Genomic DNA, 21,075 nt, shown 5'->3' with positions numbered 1-21,075 from the left:
TCTTTTACTTTTGCCCTTTAAAGGACACAGATAAAGGCCTGCAGGTTAACTGGACGTCGGAAATGATGTATGAATTTTAAAAACACAAAGGTATGACACTACAGAAGGAGAAAGACTACTTTGTTCTTGACACCATGCCAGTGTCAAATTGAGTCCCAGTCTGGGAGAGGGGAGGCAGAGTCTACTGCCAAAACCAAAACACCTACTGGAGGAAAAAGAAGAGAGGGAGGGAGAGAGAGAGAGAGCGAAAGAGAGAGAGAGAGAAAGTCTTTCCTAATATAGCTCAAGGAGCCTTGACACCAGGCCTGGACAGGATGTGCTGACTTTCAACCAGCAGAAAGTGGAGGAGACGTTCCCTGTGTTCTGCCTGCTGATTCCCTTCTCTTCTTGTGTCATGTATGGCCCCACGTGGCCTGTTTGCTTCCTCGTCCAGATAACATAACTTCTGTCTCCTGCAGCGTCTTTATATGGTGGCCAGGGAGTGAGGACGGTTCAGGAGTTTCTGCGGTAAGGACACCTCTCTTCTTCTTCTTCTTCTCATCTCCTGTCACACTGTGCAGTGCTGGAATGTAGAGCTGGACAGCTTCCGTCAGATCAAATTAACCTGTTTATAATCTTGAATCCAATTTGAAAACATTTCATTTTTAAGGTTGGAATTAATCAAAGTTTGTGTTGCGGCTCAAACTTCTATTGAAATTCTAGTCGCATTTAAAATGTATTTATGGTTCATTTGTAACTTGAACAGATTTGTTTTGCAAAGATGACGTTGTCTCAGAGGCCTGTGAAACTCATCCCCTCGATCGAACCCGCCGTATAACCGATGTGAAGATTAGAATTAATGAGTATATAAATTAGATCTTGGATCAACAAACTTACAGCATCCCTAATCTCTGCTGAATGCCTTACATTGTTGGAGGAACACAGAGCTGCTGGTTTAACTCAGGTTTCTGTTCCACCAACACAATAACTTAGTAACAGCGCTGTGCTCAGCTGCACCAAGCACATTCCCTGTCAAACCATCACACGTCTTATGTTAACCCTGCGGTGGGACCTCTTCTCTCTCTTACTGCTGCTAGTTTACTACATGTTGTGCACGTTCTCTCACTCGACTACACTGCTGCGATGCTCTCTGAACCCCACGAAAGCTATCTGCAACACTTTTTACGAAGCCCAGATCTATAACATGTTCAGCATACCTTTATAACACAATATAAGGGTTGACACATTGCAAAATCTCATAATCTCATGTTCATTATCCTGTTGGGCTTTAAAGGTTCCCATATCATGCTCATTTTCAGATTCATACTTGTATTTTGGGGTTTCTACTAGAACATGTTTACATATTTTTATGTTTAAAAAAAAACTTTAGTTTCCTCATGCCGTCTGCTTGAATATTCCTGTATTCATCCTCTGTCTGAAACGCTCTGTTTTAGTGCATTTCAATCGAATTGCAATGGAATTGTAACAAAATTGCGTTGCTAGGCAAAAGCTTGGGTCCGTGTTTACTTCCTGTCAGCCGATGTCGTTCACATACACTGCAACCAGGAAATAAACTGGGACACATTTAGAATGTTTAAACTTTGAAATGGTCGAAATATTGTAGATTTGTGACATCACAAATGGACAAAAACTTTAACGGCTTGTTTCAAAAGCTCAGTTTTCCGAATAAGGGCTGTGTATGTTTCTCTGTGGATTGAGTGTTTCGATACTTTCACAGTATGTATATAGAACTTAAACCTGCTTTATAATATGAAAGCCATGAAAATGTCACTTTTTTTACAATATGGGACCTTTTAAGGTGTTCTGAACACGGCAGTGTCGTCTCTAACCGCAGCGGATAGAGAATGTCGAACCATCATACAGCTCACGGCGTTTAGGCGGCTCTAGTGAAGATACTTCATCAAACCTCAAGCACATTGTCCTGTTCCTTATGAGCAAAATGAGCTTGGCCTGGCTGGCTGTGATCCTTCCTTGCATGTTATTATGGTGATCCAAGTGACGCGTCCCAACAGTTCAATATTACTGTTGTAAACAGTTGTCTATTCAAACCAGCCCTATTTAGAGACAATAGGAGACTTTGAGAGGCAGATCAATGGAACACAACACAACAACACAGGAGATATTAAGAGGGTTGATAGAATGAAACACGTTACATTATGCAGATGAACACATATTAAATCACATTCATTTGAAGAGCTGCATAAAGGCATTAGCTCTAATGTGGTTACAGAAGCACCTTTATGTTGAGAAGACCTGATAACCTCATGCAGAATAAGCAGAGTGATTAGAAGAAATGTCTGATATGTGCTTCACAAGTGTCACAAAGGACATGATACTACTGTATCATCTGTCTGATTATATTCTCTGCGAGATGTCCCGGGTTCAATTCCCGGACGAGCCCCCTATTTATGTTACGCTCCACTCCGGGGGTGTGGAAGCGCAACGTAAAATGCAAAGTGAAATGGCGAATGATTTGCAACAATAAATATTTATTGTTGCACACAATAATTAAACAATCTATTTACAAATGCATCAACGAATCAACGGCCCAAATAACACACAAAAACAACTTCTCAAACAGGTTCTAACTAAACCCTGTAACAAAAGAAACAAACAAAAACACATGGGCTAAACCTAACTCCCTAACTTAAAACAGGAGAAAACAAATGAAATCAAATGGCGGTTCACCCCTACATCTTCAGGATTAAAGTCCAATTTATTTATAAAGATACTTAAACTAAAGCTACACATGAAAAAAAGATATGTCTAACATGAGCTAAAGCAAACTGCACCACTCTACACGTGGTCACTACTTTAATACTTACTACAAACAGTTTACAACTACAACGCTACAAATGCTGTTGAAAAGATTGGTTTAGCGAGGAGGATCGAAGCAAACACCCGACAGCTTTCGAGCTTGTATCAGCTGTGTTTTCCCGGAAGTTAAATAGACCAACCCGCCGTCCTCAGCCAATACGCAGCGGAGACGTCATCGAAGGCCAGCCAATGGAAACAGCACCTATTAACACAGATCCTCTGAAGAACATGAGAGCTCTCACACATTTAGCCATACCATTACCAGTAGACAATTTATAGACATACACATAAATACGACCGGCAGCCGTAACAGAAAGAATAAATGTTCTGTAGTTGATGAAACAGTATTAGAAGGCTCCACTGCAGAGTGTCTCTGACTGACGGTTGTTGGTTCAGGCTGTGATAGCAGCTTCTGGACCTCAACAGATAGTTAGAGTCATATTTACCAGGCAAATCAGCCTCACCTCCCCCCCTGTGCACGCCACGGTTTGCATAGAAGGCGAAAGGATCAGAGGAAAGTTATTACAATGCTTGAAAGCTGTACAGAAAATATGAATCAGCTAAGAGCAGAGGGGGCAGAGGGGTATAAGAGATCAAGGACAACAGGTTCCAGGGTTCGGATCAACAAAGACCTGCTGCAAAATGTGAGTACACAGCAGCTGTTATTCACTGTATATCCTTTTGTGTACTGAAGATTCATCTCAATTCAAATCTTAGAGTTTTTTTTAAATTGGACCTATTCAACACACACCGAGGTGTTGAGAAAAAGACAGAAGACAGGAGGCTGCAGTTACTCTGACAACAGTAGGATGTGTTCAGAGTTTCCAAATAAGGTTTCATTAGTTCAAACAGGCTACAACAAGTCATCCATCAGACTATCAAACAGTAACCTTTCTCTGTGGGTTTTACTGTGTGATTGAAATAAGCGGGGCATGGTTAACATACTGTGTAACATCAACTGACATGTAACAGTTACAGTAACAGTGCATGCTCATGGGTGTTTCACGTTATATCTATATCAGGGGTCGGCAACCTTTACTATCAAAAGAGACATTTTAGGCAAAAAAATAAATACAAAAATCTGTCTGGAGCCGCAAAACATTTGAGCATTGTGATGAAAGTAACACAGTTTATAGTCTAAGTATATAGTATATAAGTCTAATGCAGTGAGGGCCAAAGAGCAAATGTACTACAGAGTATTAGGACCACATTGAGGGAAAAAATTCGGAGATTTACAGAATAATGTCACAATATTACGAGAAAAAACGTTGTAATATTACGAGAATAATTACCTGTATATAAAATTAATTGAAAAAAATGATCTTAATCTTACAGTTTCCAGTGTCACTATGAGTGATCACGATGGTTAAATAAAAGTAGCTACTGTATCTTTTTCTCATAGTTAACAATTCCTATGAAAAGACCAGTTAGTCCGTCTCTCAATACTCTCTGACTTCCTGTCTGGAGCTCTCAGACCCAACCCCATTGGTTCCTACTGAAGTCGTCAATCTTTAAAAATGTTTCATTTTTGCAAAGGCTCAATAAATCCCTTAAACAGCTGCTCACTATTGTTTTTATCTAACGTTACGTAAACAGAAGTAAATTGTTTATTTGTTGACTATGTTCAGCGATGGATTCATCCACATTTGGTGCTTTAATTACTTTTTTTCCCATTTTGAGTCAACTTTTTAAAATCAATTCTTCCCATTTAGACTTAATCCCACATAATATGGGGTTCAGTCTAAATAAACCACAGTGTGTGTGTTCATGGTAATGTAGGAACATGTCACCCAGTGCAACAGCTCATTGATAGGGGGTGTCACGACTCGATTTGACCTTCGATTTAAACATTGTTAGATTCATATAAAGATCAACAGATCATCTGCTTTATGCCCTGACAACTGTCATTTACACTTTCAAATTCTTCTTTAAAAAGAGAACTGGACTTCCTTTTTATTTAGAAAGTGTTTTAAAAAATTATATAGTGCTATAAAAAAATAAAAAATAAAAAGCTGCATCTCTTCAATACCAGGATCTGTGTGACTGTGTGATCTGTGACCCCTAGCTTGTTGCTTCCACTATCAGCTGCTCTGATTCAACAATGTTGAGTTGAAAAAAACGTGCATGTAGGCTGAAAGTCCACCGTGGTGTTGTTCTGTCAGGAGACGCAGTGACATAATGTTAAACCACGTAAAAGTAGAAGAGCTATGATGATTAAGGAAAACTAACTAACTAACTAACTAAAGTCTGCTAGCCGCTAGGCTAATTCCTGCAGTGTAAAACACCGTAGGCATACAGGAAGTGCTCCGAGTATCGTAGCGACAGCAGGGACGGACCACATTTCCCATCATGCCTGTCTGGTCCTGAGTGCTGGACTGAGTAGTTTCAGTGCTATTTTATGTTCCTTTTGTTAGTGTTTGTGATGTGATGTGTCTGTTCAGAACATGGTGGCTGATGGTGGTAATAGTGATTGTTGTGTGTAACAATATATAAATTACATATGTAAGGAAAGTTTATCAGCGTTGAGTTTCTCCCGCTGTCATCACTGACGTTATTGCTGCCGTATTTATTCTTAGATGGAGTGTTAATGGAGCAGCATTATATCCTGGCACTGATCGATCCGAACTCCATTCAGAAAACAAGCATTTTAAAAGTTGTTTGCTTGTCGTCTTGCGGACAGACCTGACAAAGCGTGAATTCAGACTTTTTACTAAACAGCATCATTTTGTAGTTATTTCGGCTTCACTTTTGATCCGTTTACAACAACGTCGCTGCCATATTTACGCCTAGATGACGTTATGTTGAGTGATGATGGAGCAGCTACAATGTTAGCATGGCCTGGCACTGATCGATCAGAACTCCATTCAGAAAACAAGCATTTTAAAAGTTGTTTGCTTGTTGTGTTGCGGACAGACTTGTCAAAGCATGAAGTCTGTCTTTTTACAGATCAACATCATAATGTCGTTATTTCGGCATCATTTTGATCCGTTTATTGTATTATTATTATTATTTTTGGGTTCATACCGCGGTAGCGACGTGTGGCTTGCTAGATACAGTCAGTGCAATGGGAGTGTATGTGAATACAGCTCGCCCCCGGATGACGTGATGAACCCAGACACGACGGCGTTTGGTTTTCTGACATATCTGGGACTTCCACAACATGTACAAAGCAGAAACAGTGGTTATTTCTTCCATGGTGATGGAGGAAATGGAGGAGAGCGAGGCGAAAATTTGCTTCACACTTGGTGTGAATGCACGGTAGCACAATACCAAGCACAACATAACGTAACTTAAACGAACATTTAAACAATAGCACATGCACAACAACAGCACTATGTAATGATACATTGAACCGCTGACATGCTCCCCAGAAAACGTGAACACAGAACTGTTTTCCGCCTTTTCATTTTGAAAGAGCAACGGCCGATGAGCAAAATCAAACAGTCGGCCGACCAATCCTGTAACTTCATCACTCAGTCAGTCAGTCACTCAGTGAAAGACTTTTGCATTTGTAGGGCTGACCCTCTGCGGTCCAGCCAAAAGAATTGAGCCTGCTTTTGATTTCTGATTAAGAATTGACAATGTGACACTCCTACTCATTGATGTTTATTTAATGGAGCTCTAATGCACAGAGAAAGAAGAGATATCAGGCTTTGTTACACACTAGTTAGTGGCATCAATCCATTGTTGGTTTGGGTGTTCACATGGGATTTATTGACATTGAAAAATAATAAGATAGAATGTCATAATATACTTGAACTGATTTTTTACAAAAGGCAGATTACAAATTTGAAGAATTTGAAACTCTTGTGTGACCCGAGCCGTGAACCCTCTGTTGTGTATTGTACCTGTTCAGGTGGAGCAGGTCGAGTCCAGCTCTCAGCAGGTGGAACAGCTTCAGCTCAGCAACTTCAGGTCACTCTGGACCACTCAGGTCAGACACACACACGCACGCACGCACGCACGCACGCACGCACGCACGCACGCACACACACACACACACACACACACACACACACACACACACACACTTCAGATGCAACTGTGTATTAGTGTACAGTAGAGACACACAATGAGTTCTGAGCAAGGCTCCATTGGCCCCCCCCTGTTGGACATACAGTGTGATGGACATACTCAACCTGTGGAAGGATGACCCAGAGGAGGTTCTGTTGGACCTGGGCTTTGGCTGTGACGAACCTGACCTCTCTGGACGCATCCCGGCTCGATTCATCAATCATCAGTCTCGGGCGAGAGGAATAAACCTCCAGGTGTTTCTGGAGGCCCAGAAGAACCGGCTGGACCTGGAGAACCCAGATGTCAGCAGTAAGTCTAAGTTCTATCTCACACAAGCTCCGCGCTCTATTGGACTCTGTGGGTAATACTCTCCTCCAATCACGAGCAACGCATCCGCCCGCTGAACTTTGCATAAACGTAGCCGGCCAATCATGACGCTCCCACTCTGCTCCCCACCCAAGCCAGTGAGCCATCTCCGCCGTGGTTTTACGGCCCGGCTCACCCAGCTCAGGCAGCTGTTGTTTCACCCCCCCCCCCCACACACCAGATATCAGACCCATTGAGGTGTATTAGAGCCCTGGTGTAGAGCATGCTTGCTCACAGAAATGGCTTTGACACAGTAAATAGTGTGCGTCTGTTTGTCTCTGTGTGTGTCAACCTGCACTGATTAGCTCATCTCTATCACCTGTGTCTGTGTAGCAGGTTACCAGGGCAACCTTTGATGTTAACCTTTGACGTTAACTGATGAGTGAATCCTCAGTCAGACGGGGCTTTGCCCAGGTGTTTACCAGAGGTGCTCTTGTCAAACAACTGCCTCTCAGACAAAACAACCTAACTCACATCACTTAGATTTGTTCACGTTAGGAGTTCGGCCCCTATGATGGACACATAGTGGGAGATTTGTATGTGTTTAGTGTCGAACGTGATCATGGGAGCAGTTTAAAAAACTGGTACTTTTGCTCTCTTACAGAAAGTTTCTGTCAAAATTAACATGGCTCCCTAATGGGGATTTGCATGGAGTTCCTGTCACTTCCAGGCATTTACAGTCAAATGTGTAAGTCCGACTGATTCCATAGTGACATGTCTGCGGCCAGCACAAGATTTCCAACATTTGTATGAAAAAATGATGTAAGAGGAGCGGTGATATTAGTGTCGGAAGAAAATGGTTGTTTTATAAATGTTGTATAATATCAGTGGATCATGCTGTAGACACTGCTGTCAGCAGATCTGCTTACCGTAGCCCACCTGTTTCATATTTGTTTGAATAACGTTTTCCTTGTCTTCTCTCTTCTCCTGTCTCCTTCAGATCGTTTTAGAGAGCTCGAGGTTCTCCAGCAAGTAACTACAGCCTTCTCATCCTTGGTGGGGTCTTCCCCCTCCTCCTCCTCCTCAGGGAAAGCCCTGCCTCCGGAGGCCCGGGAGAGGAGGAGGCGCGTGGGCATGCTGTTCAGACGAGCATCGAAAAAGTCGCTCAGCCAAATCCACAGTCGTAAAAGCCAGGACCTAACCACGCCTGCTGCCACCGCGTCTCCCTGCGCCGCACCTGAGTCACTGCAACCTCCATTCAGCCATGGAGACAAGAAAGTGCCCTTAAAGAGAGTCAAACCTGGACTTCTTCTGGAGACTGTGTGTCTGAGTCCTCTGGCAGAGGAGCAAGGAGCTGGTCCAGACCTTCAGCCCCAGCCTGACGTGGTTCCTTTGATAGCCCAGGAGGGAGCACTAAGACACAGGCCCCTGACGGAAGGTCACCCCATGGCAGCCAACACGTTTTTACTGAGGAAGAAGAGCCCGGGGCCGACCAGGGAGTCATTTGAAATGGAAGAGGCAAGTTGAAGTACAACAGTTCTCAAAGTTCATCAAAGGCACCACCAACACTATTATAGCAGCGTGGTTCATCTGTAGGACATTAGGCCCATGCACACACGAGGATCACTCTGGTAATAATAAAAGGATAGTTTTGGAACACTAGACTTATTTGTTCCTCCAAGGAGACCGGAGGCTGTGTTCAGACTGCTTAACACAGGGGTCGGCAACCTTTACTATCAAAACAGCCATTTTCGGTAAAAAAAAAATATATATATGTCTAGAGCCGCAAAACATTTGCAGCAAGGTATGGGGCCACATTGAGGAAAACAAATTTGAGATTTCGAGGATAAAGTTACAACTTTACGAGAAAAAGTCATAATATTACGAGAAAAAAGTCGTAATATTACGAGAAACAAGTCATAACTTTACTAGAAAAAAAGTCATAATATTACGAGAATAAAGTCATAACTTTACGAGAAAAAAAGTTGTAATATAACGAGAATAAAGTCATAACTTTACGAGAAAAAAAGTCGTAATATTACGAGAATAAAGTCATAACTTTACGAGAAAAAAAGTCGGAATATTACGAGAATAAAGTCATAACTTTACGAGAAAAAAAGTCATAATATTACGAGAATAAAGTCATAACTTTACGAGAAAAAAAGTTGTAATATTACGAGAATAAAGTCATAACTTTACGAGAAAAAAAGTCGTAATATTACGAGAATAAAGTCATAACTTTACGAGAAAAAAAGAAAATAACACGTAAAATTACTACTACTATACTACTACACATATATATACTTATACAATGACTTTATCCTCATAATACTATGACTTTTTTTCTCTTAAACTTCTGACTTTATTCTCATAATATTATGACTTTATTCTCGAAATCTCAGATTTATTTTTCCTTAATGTGACCCTAATACTACTTTGTACCATAGACCTACAACAACAATGAATACAAATGAAAATGTAAACAAAAAACTGTATTTTTTTAAAAATCCACGGGGAACCACTGGAGAGGAGCTAAAGAGACGCGTGTGGCTACGGAGCCGCAGGTTGCTGACCCCTGGCTTATAAGATTTCAATGGTTACTTAAATGTACAAACCTCATTTCACCAAAAGACTCCAACTGTGCAACATTCCTGTTGTGGTTTTAAAATATTATATTTGTTTTCTATATGATTATACAGAAAAAAAAAATCCTTTATTGCTACGAATTTAATCCTGATTTCAGCTAAATGTTTACAAGAGTTTTTTTTTTGTTTAATTGTTGTTGTTTTTTTCTGATCGACCCCGTTCATATACAACACATGGGCAAATATGTCTCCAGTGGTTTGCATTCATATGTAACTACTTCATATTGACTTACATTTTGCAACATATGCTGGCCAGTATTATTTTATATTTTATTTTTTTAACAATGATACATTTCGATTGAGTCTACATGCAAAAGTTCATATTTACCATTTTTTGCAAAACATTCTCAATCAATGTTTTTCATTTTGTTTTACCTCCAGTGACAATAAAGCCTGATGTACATGTTTATGGTTCTGTTTGAGTTAAGTGTACTCAGTTCTTACTTTCACTTACCTACTTTTGTGTTGACTTCCTATTACTTTTCTCTCTGGAGAAGAACCGAGAAGAACATCACACTAATTCCTGCATTAGAACAAAATGTTGCCAGTGAACCAGTATAGTATATATATATGTATATATATATATGTATATATATATATATACATATATATATATAACGGTACAGGACATTCATAATAGTTATAGGAGACAGGGTTGACATGAGAGGGGCAGAATATGAGAGACATCACTAATGGAAAGCCACAACCCCCAAATGGTGAAAGTCTTTAGTGAAATAACATAAAACTGAACATTATATCTTCACTAGGAGACACTGAGCTTTTGCAGTTGGATTGCATGATAACTCAGAAGCAATATTTCCCCTGCTGTAGTCACATTACTATTAACGTTGTCTTGTTTCATATGTCATTCCAGATCCAAAGTTTTGACGAAAGTAGTGCCACAGGGAACTACACAGGAGGAGCAGAACATTCAGGTGGGTCATTAAGCATATATTAATCTCATAAAGTTTTCATATTTTCTCTCTCTCTCCCGCTCGCTCTCTGTCATCGCTTTAAAGGTTATCTGGCTTTGCAGAGTGTTAGTTTTAGACCTGCAGTCGATGGGCACATGGATATGTAAATCATGTGCATACAAGTTTCATGGGACAATCGAGCATGATGTAAAGTCATTATTGGTCATTTTCATATTGGGGTCATTGACTGCATGTGATGTTTTCTGTCAGGGCAAGATGTTATGGTTTCACCAGTCGTACATTATATCAACCTTTATGATATCGTCACGTTTCAAATGCAAATGTGTGATAGAAGAAGCCCTTATTGGTTTTTCGTCTCTCCCTCCGGAGCAGCGACTACATTACAAAGTAGGACATTATTAATATTAGAACTCATCTTAAAGGGCCGCCAGACCTTTTAGGACAGGGGTCTGCAACCTGCGGCTCCGGAGCCACATGCAGCTCTTTAGCCCCTCTCCAGTGGCTCTCTGTGGATTTTTAAAAATGGAAATGAATAACTGTTTTTTGTTTACATTTTCATGTTTATTTATCATTGTTGTAGGTCTATGGTACGACGGTATGAAGGAGTATTAGGGCCACATTGAGGAAAATAAATAAATGTGAGGGTTAGGGATATTTCAAGAATAAATTCATAACATTACAAGAATAAAGTCATAGGTTTACTAGACAAATAGTCGTAATATTATGAGAATAAAGTCATAAGTTTATAAAGTAGTCATTTTACGTGTTATTTTATTTTTTCTCGTAAAGTTATGACTTTATTCTGGAAATCTCCAATTTCTTTCCCCTCAATGTGTCCCTAATACAACGTAGTACATTTGCACTTTGGCCCTCACTGCATTAGACTTATATACTATATACTTAGACTATAAACTGTGTTACCTTCATCACAATGCTCAAATGTTTTGCGGCTCCAGACAGATTATTTTTTTTCTGCCTAAAATGGCTCTTTTGATAGTAAAGGTTGCTGACCCCTGTTTTAGGAAGTAGTCCTGTTTGCTATCTTACGCAGAGTTAGATGAGTCCTGCAGTTTACCCCCTGTGTCTGTCTTTGAGCTCAGTTAAGCTAAACACATGCTGAATGTACTGTATATACTGTATGTACTGGCCACACAGACATGACACTGACATCCTCTCGTGTGCCTCTTGGAAAGAAGGAAAACAACCACTTTTCCACAAAATCCTGGACTGTTGCTTTAAATCCTTCACAACCTGTGATCCGCTGGATGTTATGCTATGATTATAATGCACGGTCCCTCCTTCCCCTGTGTGTTTACCCAGCGCGGGGTGTGATCCGGACCAACAGCTGCCAGTCAGACAGCAGTGGTTTCCTGGAGGAGCCCTTCATCCCCTCCCTCTCTCAGCAGGCGTCACCAGCACCTGATCTCATCAAGGTCTCTCCTCACTTACTAACAGACACTCACAAACCACTGTACCTCTTTAAATCACACCCGCTGACAAGATCACACAACATGACGTATAATATAGACAGTATTTGGGGTGTCACGATTTTGATTCTAAATCGGAAATCGATCGAAATGAAATGCAGGATGGTTGATTATTTTTTTGTACTTTAAAAATATACTTTTGTTTCTACTATAAACCAGCGCAAACATAACAATTACTAACATCAGCCACCGTGTTCTGAACCGACACGTTACATTACAAACACTAACTATAGTAACATTTGCATTTTGGAACATAAAACAGCACACTGAAATTACTCAGTCCAGGTAGGCATGATGGGAAATGTGGGCCGTCTCCGGCTGCATCTCAAGTCTCTTATTTGTCGTTTCCTCGCTCCTCGCCCCTCGCTCCTCGCTCCATGCTCCTCAGTCCTCGCTCCTCAGTCCTCGCTCCTCACTCCTCGCTCCTCGCTCCTCGCTAGAACCGGAAGATGTTACGGTGCGCCATCTTGAAGACCGCCTCAAAGCGCTTATTTCTGCACGGAGGAGGGAGGAGCGAGGAGCGAGGAGGGATCTCTGAGGAGCCATGAGCGAGGACACGCGAGAGCAGCCTTCACAGAAGTCTTTTACCGACCGACACGCCCCCTTATTGGATATCAGTTACTGATCGGACGCTGCAGCCGATCGGACTGATCTGTTACACGTCAACATCAGTGAGTTTTATACCGGAGTGAAGACAGATCACAGATTAAACGTTTTATAGTTAAGTTGTCTTCTGATACACCGTCTAGTTAAAATCTGTGTTAACTGTCGGTGTGAACAACAGACGGACCGTGTTGATGGTAAAGTGTTCCAGCAGCAGAAGGACCTGCAGTATCTCTGCTTCACACACTGAAGCATCCTGTTACTGAAAGAGCTGTTTAACACTGACAACAGACGGACCTCTAACAACACAGATACTGGTATTGTAATGATTCTGTACTGAGGTGGGGTCACACAGAAACTGGTATTGTAATGATTCTGTACTGAGGTGGGGTCACACAGATACTGGTATTGTAATGATTCTGTACTGGTCACGAATCGTGACCTTTAAACGGAAAGTCAAATTGAACGGTGGATTAGAAGAATCATGACACCCCTATCCAGTGTATATAGGACAGTGAATGTGTCTGGTTGTTTGACTGTCTGTGTTGTGTGTTTGCTTGCAGGCTCTGTCAGGCCTGTCAGGAGGCAGCAGTGAGAGGCCGGACTCCCCCTCTCCTTCTTCCCCTCAGACCCCTCCATCTCTCCTGCTCTCCTCCTCTCTGACCGGCCCTTCACCACAGCCTTCGTTTGTCTTTAGCCCTTCCCCATCTCCTGTCTCGCCGTGTCTCCCAAAATCTGACCAGCGCAATTCAGAGACGGAGACGCCGCCAGATCAGGACGAATCTTCGCCTGCTTCGCTGCCTGCATCGGCGTGTGAAGACCTTCCTCCTCGCTCTTCCTCACTGGAGGACGTGACTCACTCCCGTCATCCAGATCTCCCTTCTCCTGCAACCTTCATCTCTCCGTCCCCGACATCTGCCCCCATGCAACTTGCCTCGGTGATTAGAGGGTCGGAGGAGATTGAAACTGAGGACTGGGATGCTCCACCCGTCCACCTCTCTACTGTACTTCATGATTCTGAAGGCACAGGCCGCTCTAGCTGTTCAAGTGTCCCTCCTCCTGCCTCATCCCCCTCTCCCTCTCCCTCTATGTCTTCTCCAAAGTCTGACTCCCCCTCTGGAAGTCCAGGGAACTCCCTCTCTGCTGCTTGTGGCTTATCATCTTTACCTCCCTCTGCCCCTCCTGATTTTCATTGTCCACGGTTTTTAGCCTCTACGCCACTAAGCGAGTCCCTCTCACAGTCCGGGAGTCCAGAAAACAATCAAAAAGATTCCCTTATCCCAGACTCAGATGGAATAGACCTCTCTGATCCACCTACCGATACACAAAAGGAAGAGGAAGAAACACCCTCCTCTCTCTCCTTTCAGTTGGACGAGGACAATCCTTCGGCTCCATCCTCTACCGTTCTGGACTCCTCTGAGTTGGAAGAGCGCCCTCCTAACCCTCCCGTTCCAGTTTCTCAGCCTGCCTTGTCATCACAGTCACATGATTCAGATGGTCTGATGGATCCAGCTGTCGGGAGAATTTCAGACCAGATTGAGCAATCCATCTCCCAATATGATGATACCGCAGAGCATACTCCAGCCTCTCCTGTCCACGATGTTATTCATGTTAAGACGAATCACCTCTCCTTGGACTTTGAGGATACCCATCAGAGGAATGGAAAGGGGGCGGTAGAGGGTGAGAGACATGCTGACACTGTGCAGACTCAAGAGGCTGCTGTTTACATCTCAGACACAGAGAGTTATGCAGGCCTGTCAGAAGCTTCTAGATTAGTCTCTAAGGAAGTATGTAACCAAACAGAAATAGATCCACAGCTCCCATCCTGCAGTTTGCACGATGAGCTTTCAACTGGAACCCAACCGGAAGAGAGTCAAAGGGAAGTAGTTAATGGCTCAGAAAATGAATCACTCAGAAGTTCTTCAGTTTTACGTGACGATGTGCCAGAGACACACAGTAGAACTGAAGTACAACCAAAAGATCTAATCAAGATTGAGAGCTTGGATCTGGTATTTCAAACCTCAGTGGACGACTCGGAAAGTGACTACGGAGATGTGGACGCCTTTTTTCAGCAGCTTGATACTGAAGGGCGAGCCTATTGGGCAGAACCCATCCAGGTTTCCAATCCAACACCTGGGCTGGAAGAGTCAGCCAGATTTGAGGCCTCAGACGGATCTCCTGATCTCCCAGCTGTTCTAGATTCATCTTCATCCACAGCCAGAGCTATGCCTTTATCTTCCTCAAGGTCAATGGACACTGACCAGATGTCACAAAATGCAATGGCCTCTTCCGATACACCCTCCTCCTTGAGCCTAGCTCCATCCCCACCCCCCAACGCAACCCCAGACCTCAAGTCATTGAGCCGATCTGTTTCTGTCCAGATGTCTTCATCTCCATCTTCTCACATTGTCCACAGGAAGGACGTTCCCTACACGACTGACTCAAAACGCACTTTTCCCCCAAGCGTTCGCCCTTTCGACACCTCCACCCCTTTCCGTGCCGTCCAGTCATGGACAGACCTGCAGCTTCAACGAAACACTCTCACCAAGAAGTTATCACAGGGGGCTCTTCATACCGCCCCGGAGGAAGTCACCATATCCACAAGTGGCACAGAAACGATACAAAGACCTACGCTGAACTTCACTTCGTCTCAATATGACTGGCAGTCACAGGACTGTCTCTCTGGGATGACTAGAAGTAACCGTACTCTGTCGGTCTCCGTGGATAAAGGGCTGTGGCCCGATGAGGACGAAGAGGTGGATTGGAATGGACATGAAGATGAGGAGAAGCTTTGGGAAGGCAATCAGACAGCCACCATAGCATGCTGCTGCTCCTGTGACCACCAGTGGACCTGCTGTACTCAGGACAAGCAACACACTCTGGGAGACGTCCCTGTGAGTAATACCACACTCTCCGTAGTGCGTCTTCATTTCACTTTACACATTCACATCCATAGCTAGATATTTATTGTTTTATACGTTTGCAAGTTGGATGTGGCAACAAATGTTTAGTGGCTGTACTGGATATGGATATATTTTGTTGCTTCTAACTTTATCTCTGGTCACTCATTTTAAATGTCAGTAAAAGAGACAGTCTTCACCTGAACATGCTAATTTGCAGCACGCTGTTTTGTCCTCCATACATTGACTATTTACGATCAGACACACCCACCCAACACGTTCTCATCCTAACTCGTCACATACCGCCGCTTTGTCACACCCCTTAGCGTCACTCCCCTTAGCTTCGAGCCCCTTTAGCCTCACGCCCCTTAGCGTTAAGCCCCTTTACCCTCACGCCCTTTAGGGTCATGCCCCTTAGCGTCACGGCCCTTTAGCATCACTCCGCTTAGCGCCACGCCCCTTTAGCGCCACGCATCACGCCCCTTAGAGTTAAGCCCTTTTAGCGTCACGACCCTTAGCGTCATGGCCCTTTAGCATCACTCCCCTTAGCGTCACGCCCCTTTAGCCTCACGCCCCTTTAGTGCCACACCCCTTTAGCGTCACTCCCCTTTAACGTCACGCCCCTAAGCGTCACGTCCCTTAGACTCATGCCCCTTAAGCGTCACGCCTCTTAAAGTCACGCCCCTTAGCGCAAAGCCCCTTAGAGTCACGCCCCTTTAGTGTCACTCCCCTTAGCGTCACGCCACTTAGCATCACGTCCATTTAGCATCACGCCCCTTAGCGTCACGCCTCTTAAAGTCACGCCCCTTAGCGCTAAGCCCCTTAGAGTCACGCCCCTTAGCGTCACGTCCCTTGAGCGTCACGCCCCTTAGACTCACGACCCTTTAGCGTCACGCCTCTTAAAGTCACGTCCCTTAGCGCCAAGCCCATTAGAGTCACGCCCCTTAGCGTCACACCCCTTTAGTGTCACTCGCCTTAGCGTCAAGCCCCTTTAGCGTCAAGCCCCTTTAGCGTCACGCCCCTTTAGCGCCACGCTAGCATCAAGCCCCTATAGCGTCACGCCCCTTTAGCGTCATGCCCCTTAGCGTCACGCCCTTAAATGTCATGCCCCTTTAGCGTCACACCCCTTAGTATCACGCCCCTCTGGTGCCACGCCCCTTTAGAATCACGCCCCTTAGCGTCACGCCCTTTAGCGCCACGCCCCTTAGCCTGACGCCCCTTTATCGGCACTCCCCTTAGCGTCACGCCCATTTAATGCCATGCCCCTTTAGGCTCACGCCCCTTAGCATCACGCCCCTTAGCGTCACGCCCCTTAGTATCACTCCCCTTAGTGTCACTCCCCTTAGCGTCACGCCCCTTAACGTTACATCCCTTTAGCCTCCAGCCCCTTTAGCCTCACGCTCCTTAGCGTCACTTCCCTTAACGTCACGCCCTTTACCGCCACGCCCCTTTAGCCTCACGCCCCTTAGAGTCACGCCCCTTAGCATCACAGCCCTTTAGCGCCACGACCTTGGAGTCACGCCCCTTAGCATCACGCCCCTTAATCATCATGCCCCTTAGCGCCATGCCCCTTTAGCGTCACGACCCTTAGCGCCATGCCCCTTCAGCGTCACGACCCTTAGCGCCATGCCCCTTTAGCGTCACACCCCTTAGCATCACACCTGAGCGTCACGCCCCATTAGCGCCACGCCACCTTAGCGTCACGCCCCTTTAGCGTCACGCCCCTTAGTGTTATGCGCCTAAGCATCACGCCCCTTAGCGTCACGCCACTTTAGCCTCACGCCCCTTAGCATCACTTTAGGTTTAGGCAACAAAACCACGATAGTTAGGTTTAGGAAAAAAATGACATGGTTGGGCTTAAAACTCCTATGCTTGTACAGTGAAAATGACACTGAATGTTGTGAACACGGGACACGAGTGCGGCGTGTCTCATAAAAGGTGTCTTGTGCGGCAGTATTGAATGCAGACGGCCATGACAAAGCCTCGGTATTTTACGCCCTGGGATTGAGAACGGGCTGGCCCATCTGAACTCTCTTCCTCCCCTGTGCCCACAACAAAGACTGACACACCCTGAAATGCTGTTCGACTTCTTTCTATTCCTGTCTACCAGCTACTGCTACGAATGAACAACAGAATCAGTCAACATCGTTTTGGTCGGTGAAACGGTTTCTTCCGACTACCGATCTTGATTTTTTTTGTACTCACCAGTGTTAGAAACAGGAGTGAGTGGTGCGCTATGACGGGTCCATCTTCCAATGAGTCACCATGTTTGATATAAACAGTGTATTGTCACGTTACCATAATTCTTGAGATGGAGGCCTTTCAAAGCCAGGACCACATTAACATATCAATGTCTCATTAACATGTGGAGCTTGTGGAGCTCTCTGAGATTTGGACAGAGTCTGTTTGTTTCAGGTACAGAATGTGATGCACAGAAGCTGAATAATGCCTCCTCAGGTTTAGTTCTGACCCTGGGGACAGTAAGCACTAGCAGACCGGACCCAGACCATCTGATAGGTCTGAACGGTTAGCAGCAGATCAGAAACCTTTCAGTACTTTATAATCCAGTAGCAGTTTTCAAATAAATTGTTTGACATGCAAAAAGTCAGTGCAAACACCTGAGAACTTGACTGATGTGGTCCACTTTCCTGGTCTTAAGTAAAAGTAGCGTTACCGCTATTTATTACACGGCTGTGTTGAATACTCGATTCTGATTGGTCAATCACGGCGTTCTGCGGTCTGTAATTTCTTTATAACAGACCGTTGCTATGGGCGCAGCTCTGATGTTGGACTCTGGCGAACCGTTTTTGCGTCAAAATATAGATTTCTTAAGTAAGTAGCCGTGTAATAAACGTGATAATGTACAGCTAGCGGGTCGTTGTTGTGAAAGAATCCCGGACAGGGTGATGCTGCACCCCGACGCGAAGCCCTTACGTAAAAATACAACATAAAAGTAAAGGTCCTGCATGGAGTGGCTGTGGTTCAGGAGGTAGAGCGGGTTGTCGACTAACCGGAAAATCGGCATGTCCATCCTCGGCTCTTCCAAGAAATGTCTGTTAAATAAAAGTATAAAAATATGTTGTTTAAATACAGTAAAATTAAGTGAATAAAATATTGTAAAAAAACAGAAAAGAATTTAATGGATGTGAACATACAGAAACTCTGACGGTTACATTTACACAAGTTCCTTTATCTGGTTTAGTGCTTGAAAGGTAACTCTTGCTCTCTACAGTACTCTCTGGATGAGTTGGAGGAGATGATGCTGAGTCTGCAGCAGTTTCGCTCAGTACTCAGTAACATGGAGGAGCAGCTCTCTGAGGACCAGGCTGCAGTTTACAGCGCTCTCTCTGACCAGGACAGGTACACAGTCCAGTTTACATAGCTGTTTGGACCCTGACACGTTCACTCAGTCTCAGCATTAAGGCTACTACATTCTGACTATAGTCTATAATGATATAATGTATTTGGCTCTAAAGATCCTTATGAGAGAGTAACTCATAATTACAAGATATGGTGTCTATTTTCTTTTGTGAATGCAATGTGCTTCCGTTCTAATAATACAGGGTCCACAGTACGACGGTCCGACAGAGTATTAGGGTCACATTGAGGGAAAAAAATTAATCTGACATTTCGCGAATAAAGTCATAATATTACGAGAATAAAAGTCATAATATTATGAGAATAAAGTCAGAAGTTTAAGAGAAAAAAGTCGTAGTATTATGAGAATAAAGTCATAATATTAGTATATATATATATGTATATATGTATAGTAGAAGTAATTTTACGTGTTACTTTCTTTTTTTCTCGTAAAGTAATGACTTTATTCTCTTAATATTATGACTTTTTCTTGTAAAGTTGTAACTTTATTCTCGAAAACTCAATTTTTTCACCCTCAATGAAACCCCATACCTCACTGCAAATGTTTTGCGGCTCCAGACAGATTTTCTTTTTTTTTTGCCTAAAATGGCTCTTTTGATAGTAAAGACCAAATAATCTGTTGTCATCTTAACAGTAAATCATTCTCTTGAAATGTATGTGTAATAAGCAAGTTGTTTTATTTGAAATAATGCTACTGTGTGTGTGTAGGGAGAAGGTCCAGGACATAGAGGAGCTGAGGCGAGCAGTGAAACAGGAGGCGCGAGAGCTGGAGATGCAGCTGAATGAACTGGCCCATCACTATGACGACAGCTTGAAAATGGTAATACACTGAGTCACACTGCACACTGGGAGAGCAGTCCTCATGGAAAAGATGTGGGAAAAAGGAACTAAATGCACTGACGATAACTGATATCCGTTAAAATCTCATTGACTGCCATCGATTATGAAATAAAGTATCATCATTCTGATATTAAAGTAAATGGGCACCAACTGAAAACTGAGGAATCGTATCAAACATCTAATGGTAGTGAAGCTGCCCAGAACAACCACAGTCTGATCTGCTGGAGCGGTTGGGGTTAAGGGCCTTGCTCAAGGGCTCCTCCAGGTCTTAAACCCGTTGCTCTGACCTTCAGGCCACCACTGCCCTGCACTTGTTGGCACTTTGTCTTGACTTGACTGTATATTACCGATAGAAAGGAAAGTGGTAATCTTTTTTTTTTACTATGTACAGTATGTTTTCTGATTATAATCTTTGTTTTTGAGTAGAAGATGCACAGACTGTTGGAGGAGCAGTCACTGCTCTGCTCTCAACTCTTTCTACCTGGAAGGAGCCCCGCCTCCAGCAGGACAGTAGCCACTCAGAGCTGTCTGCAACCCTGGATCCCTCCGGATGACGGCTCCTCCAGAATCCCTCCGGCTGACGGCCCCCCTTGGATCCCTCCGGCTGACGGCTCCTCAAGGATCCCTCCGGCTGACGGTTCCTCCAGGATCCCTCAGGCCGACGGCTCCTCCTGGATCCCTCCGGCTGTCGACTCCCCTAGGATCCCTCCGGCTGACGACTCCTCCAGGATCCCTTCAGCTGACGACTCCTCCTGGATCCCTCCGGCTGGGGACTCCTCCTGGATCCCTCCGGCTGACGGCTCCTCCTGGATCCCTCCGGCCGACGGCTCCTCCTGGATCCCTCCGGCCGACGACTCCTCCAGGATTCCTCCGGCCGACGGCTCCTCCTGGATCCCTCCGGCTGACGGCTCCCTCAGCCAGTCGCCTCCTGGATCAAAGTGCATCTGCGAGGGCCTGGGCTGTTCTCCCACTAAGGCAGACAAGCTGGACATGATGGGCTTCCTCCAGAGAGTAAGAACATAATAACACTTTATTAAATGTACGTAGGGAAACAAGTAGAGAGGGAGCAATCAGCTACTCTTGCCTGCTACATTCAAGACTTACAACTCAGCTTTTCTGAACCAATATATTTGGGCAGATGGCATCTTTC

At 44.1% G+C, this 21,075-nt stretch overlaps 1 protein-coding gene across 1 annotated transcript in view; it reads left to right on the top strand.

The window, feature by feature from the left end:
- itprid1 (ITPR interacting domain containing 1) overlaps nucleotides 1-21,075 on the top strand; it is a 33,928-nt gene that overhangs the window by 6,127 nt on the left and 6,726 nt on the right. Inside the window, exons 6-15 of the mRNA XM_074621962.1 lie at nucleotides 459-507; nucleotides 6,674-6,751; nucleotides 6,938-7,140; nucleotides 8,138-8,655; nucleotides 10,657-10,717; nucleotides 12,038-12,150; nucleotides 13,371-15,701; nucleotides 18,940-19,067; nucleotides 19,794-19,905; nucleotides 20,352-20,936. Of these exons, the coding sequence (XP_074478063.1) occupies nucleotides 459-507; nucleotides 6,674-6,751; nucleotides 6,938-7,140; nucleotides 8,138-8,655; nucleotides 10,657-10,717; nucleotides 12,038-12,150; nucleotides 13,371-15,701; nucleotides 18,940-19,067; nucleotides 19,794-19,905; nucleotides 20,352-20,936 (4,178 nt within the window). The remainder of the gene's footprint in view (nucleotides 1-458; nucleotides 508-6,673; nucleotides 6,752-6,937; nucleotides 7,141-8,137; nucleotides 8,656-10,656; nucleotides 10,718-12,037; nucleotides 12,151-13,370; nucleotides 15,702-18,939; nucleotides 19,068-19,793; nucleotides 19,906-20,351; nucleotides 20,937-21,075) is intronic.

This window comes from Sebastes fasciatus, chromosome 21 (genome assembly GCF_043250625.1).
Source record: "Sebastes fasciatus isolate fSebFas1 chromosome 21, fSebFas1.pri, whole genome shotgun sequence".
In the NCBI taxonomy this organism is placed as follows: domain Eukaryota; kingdom Metazoa; phylum Chordata; class Actinopteri; order Perciformes; family Sebastidae; genus Sebastes; species Sebastes fasciatus.
Note: the sequence above shows the minus strand (reverse complement) of the source record. Positions and strands in the feature narration are given on the sequence as shown.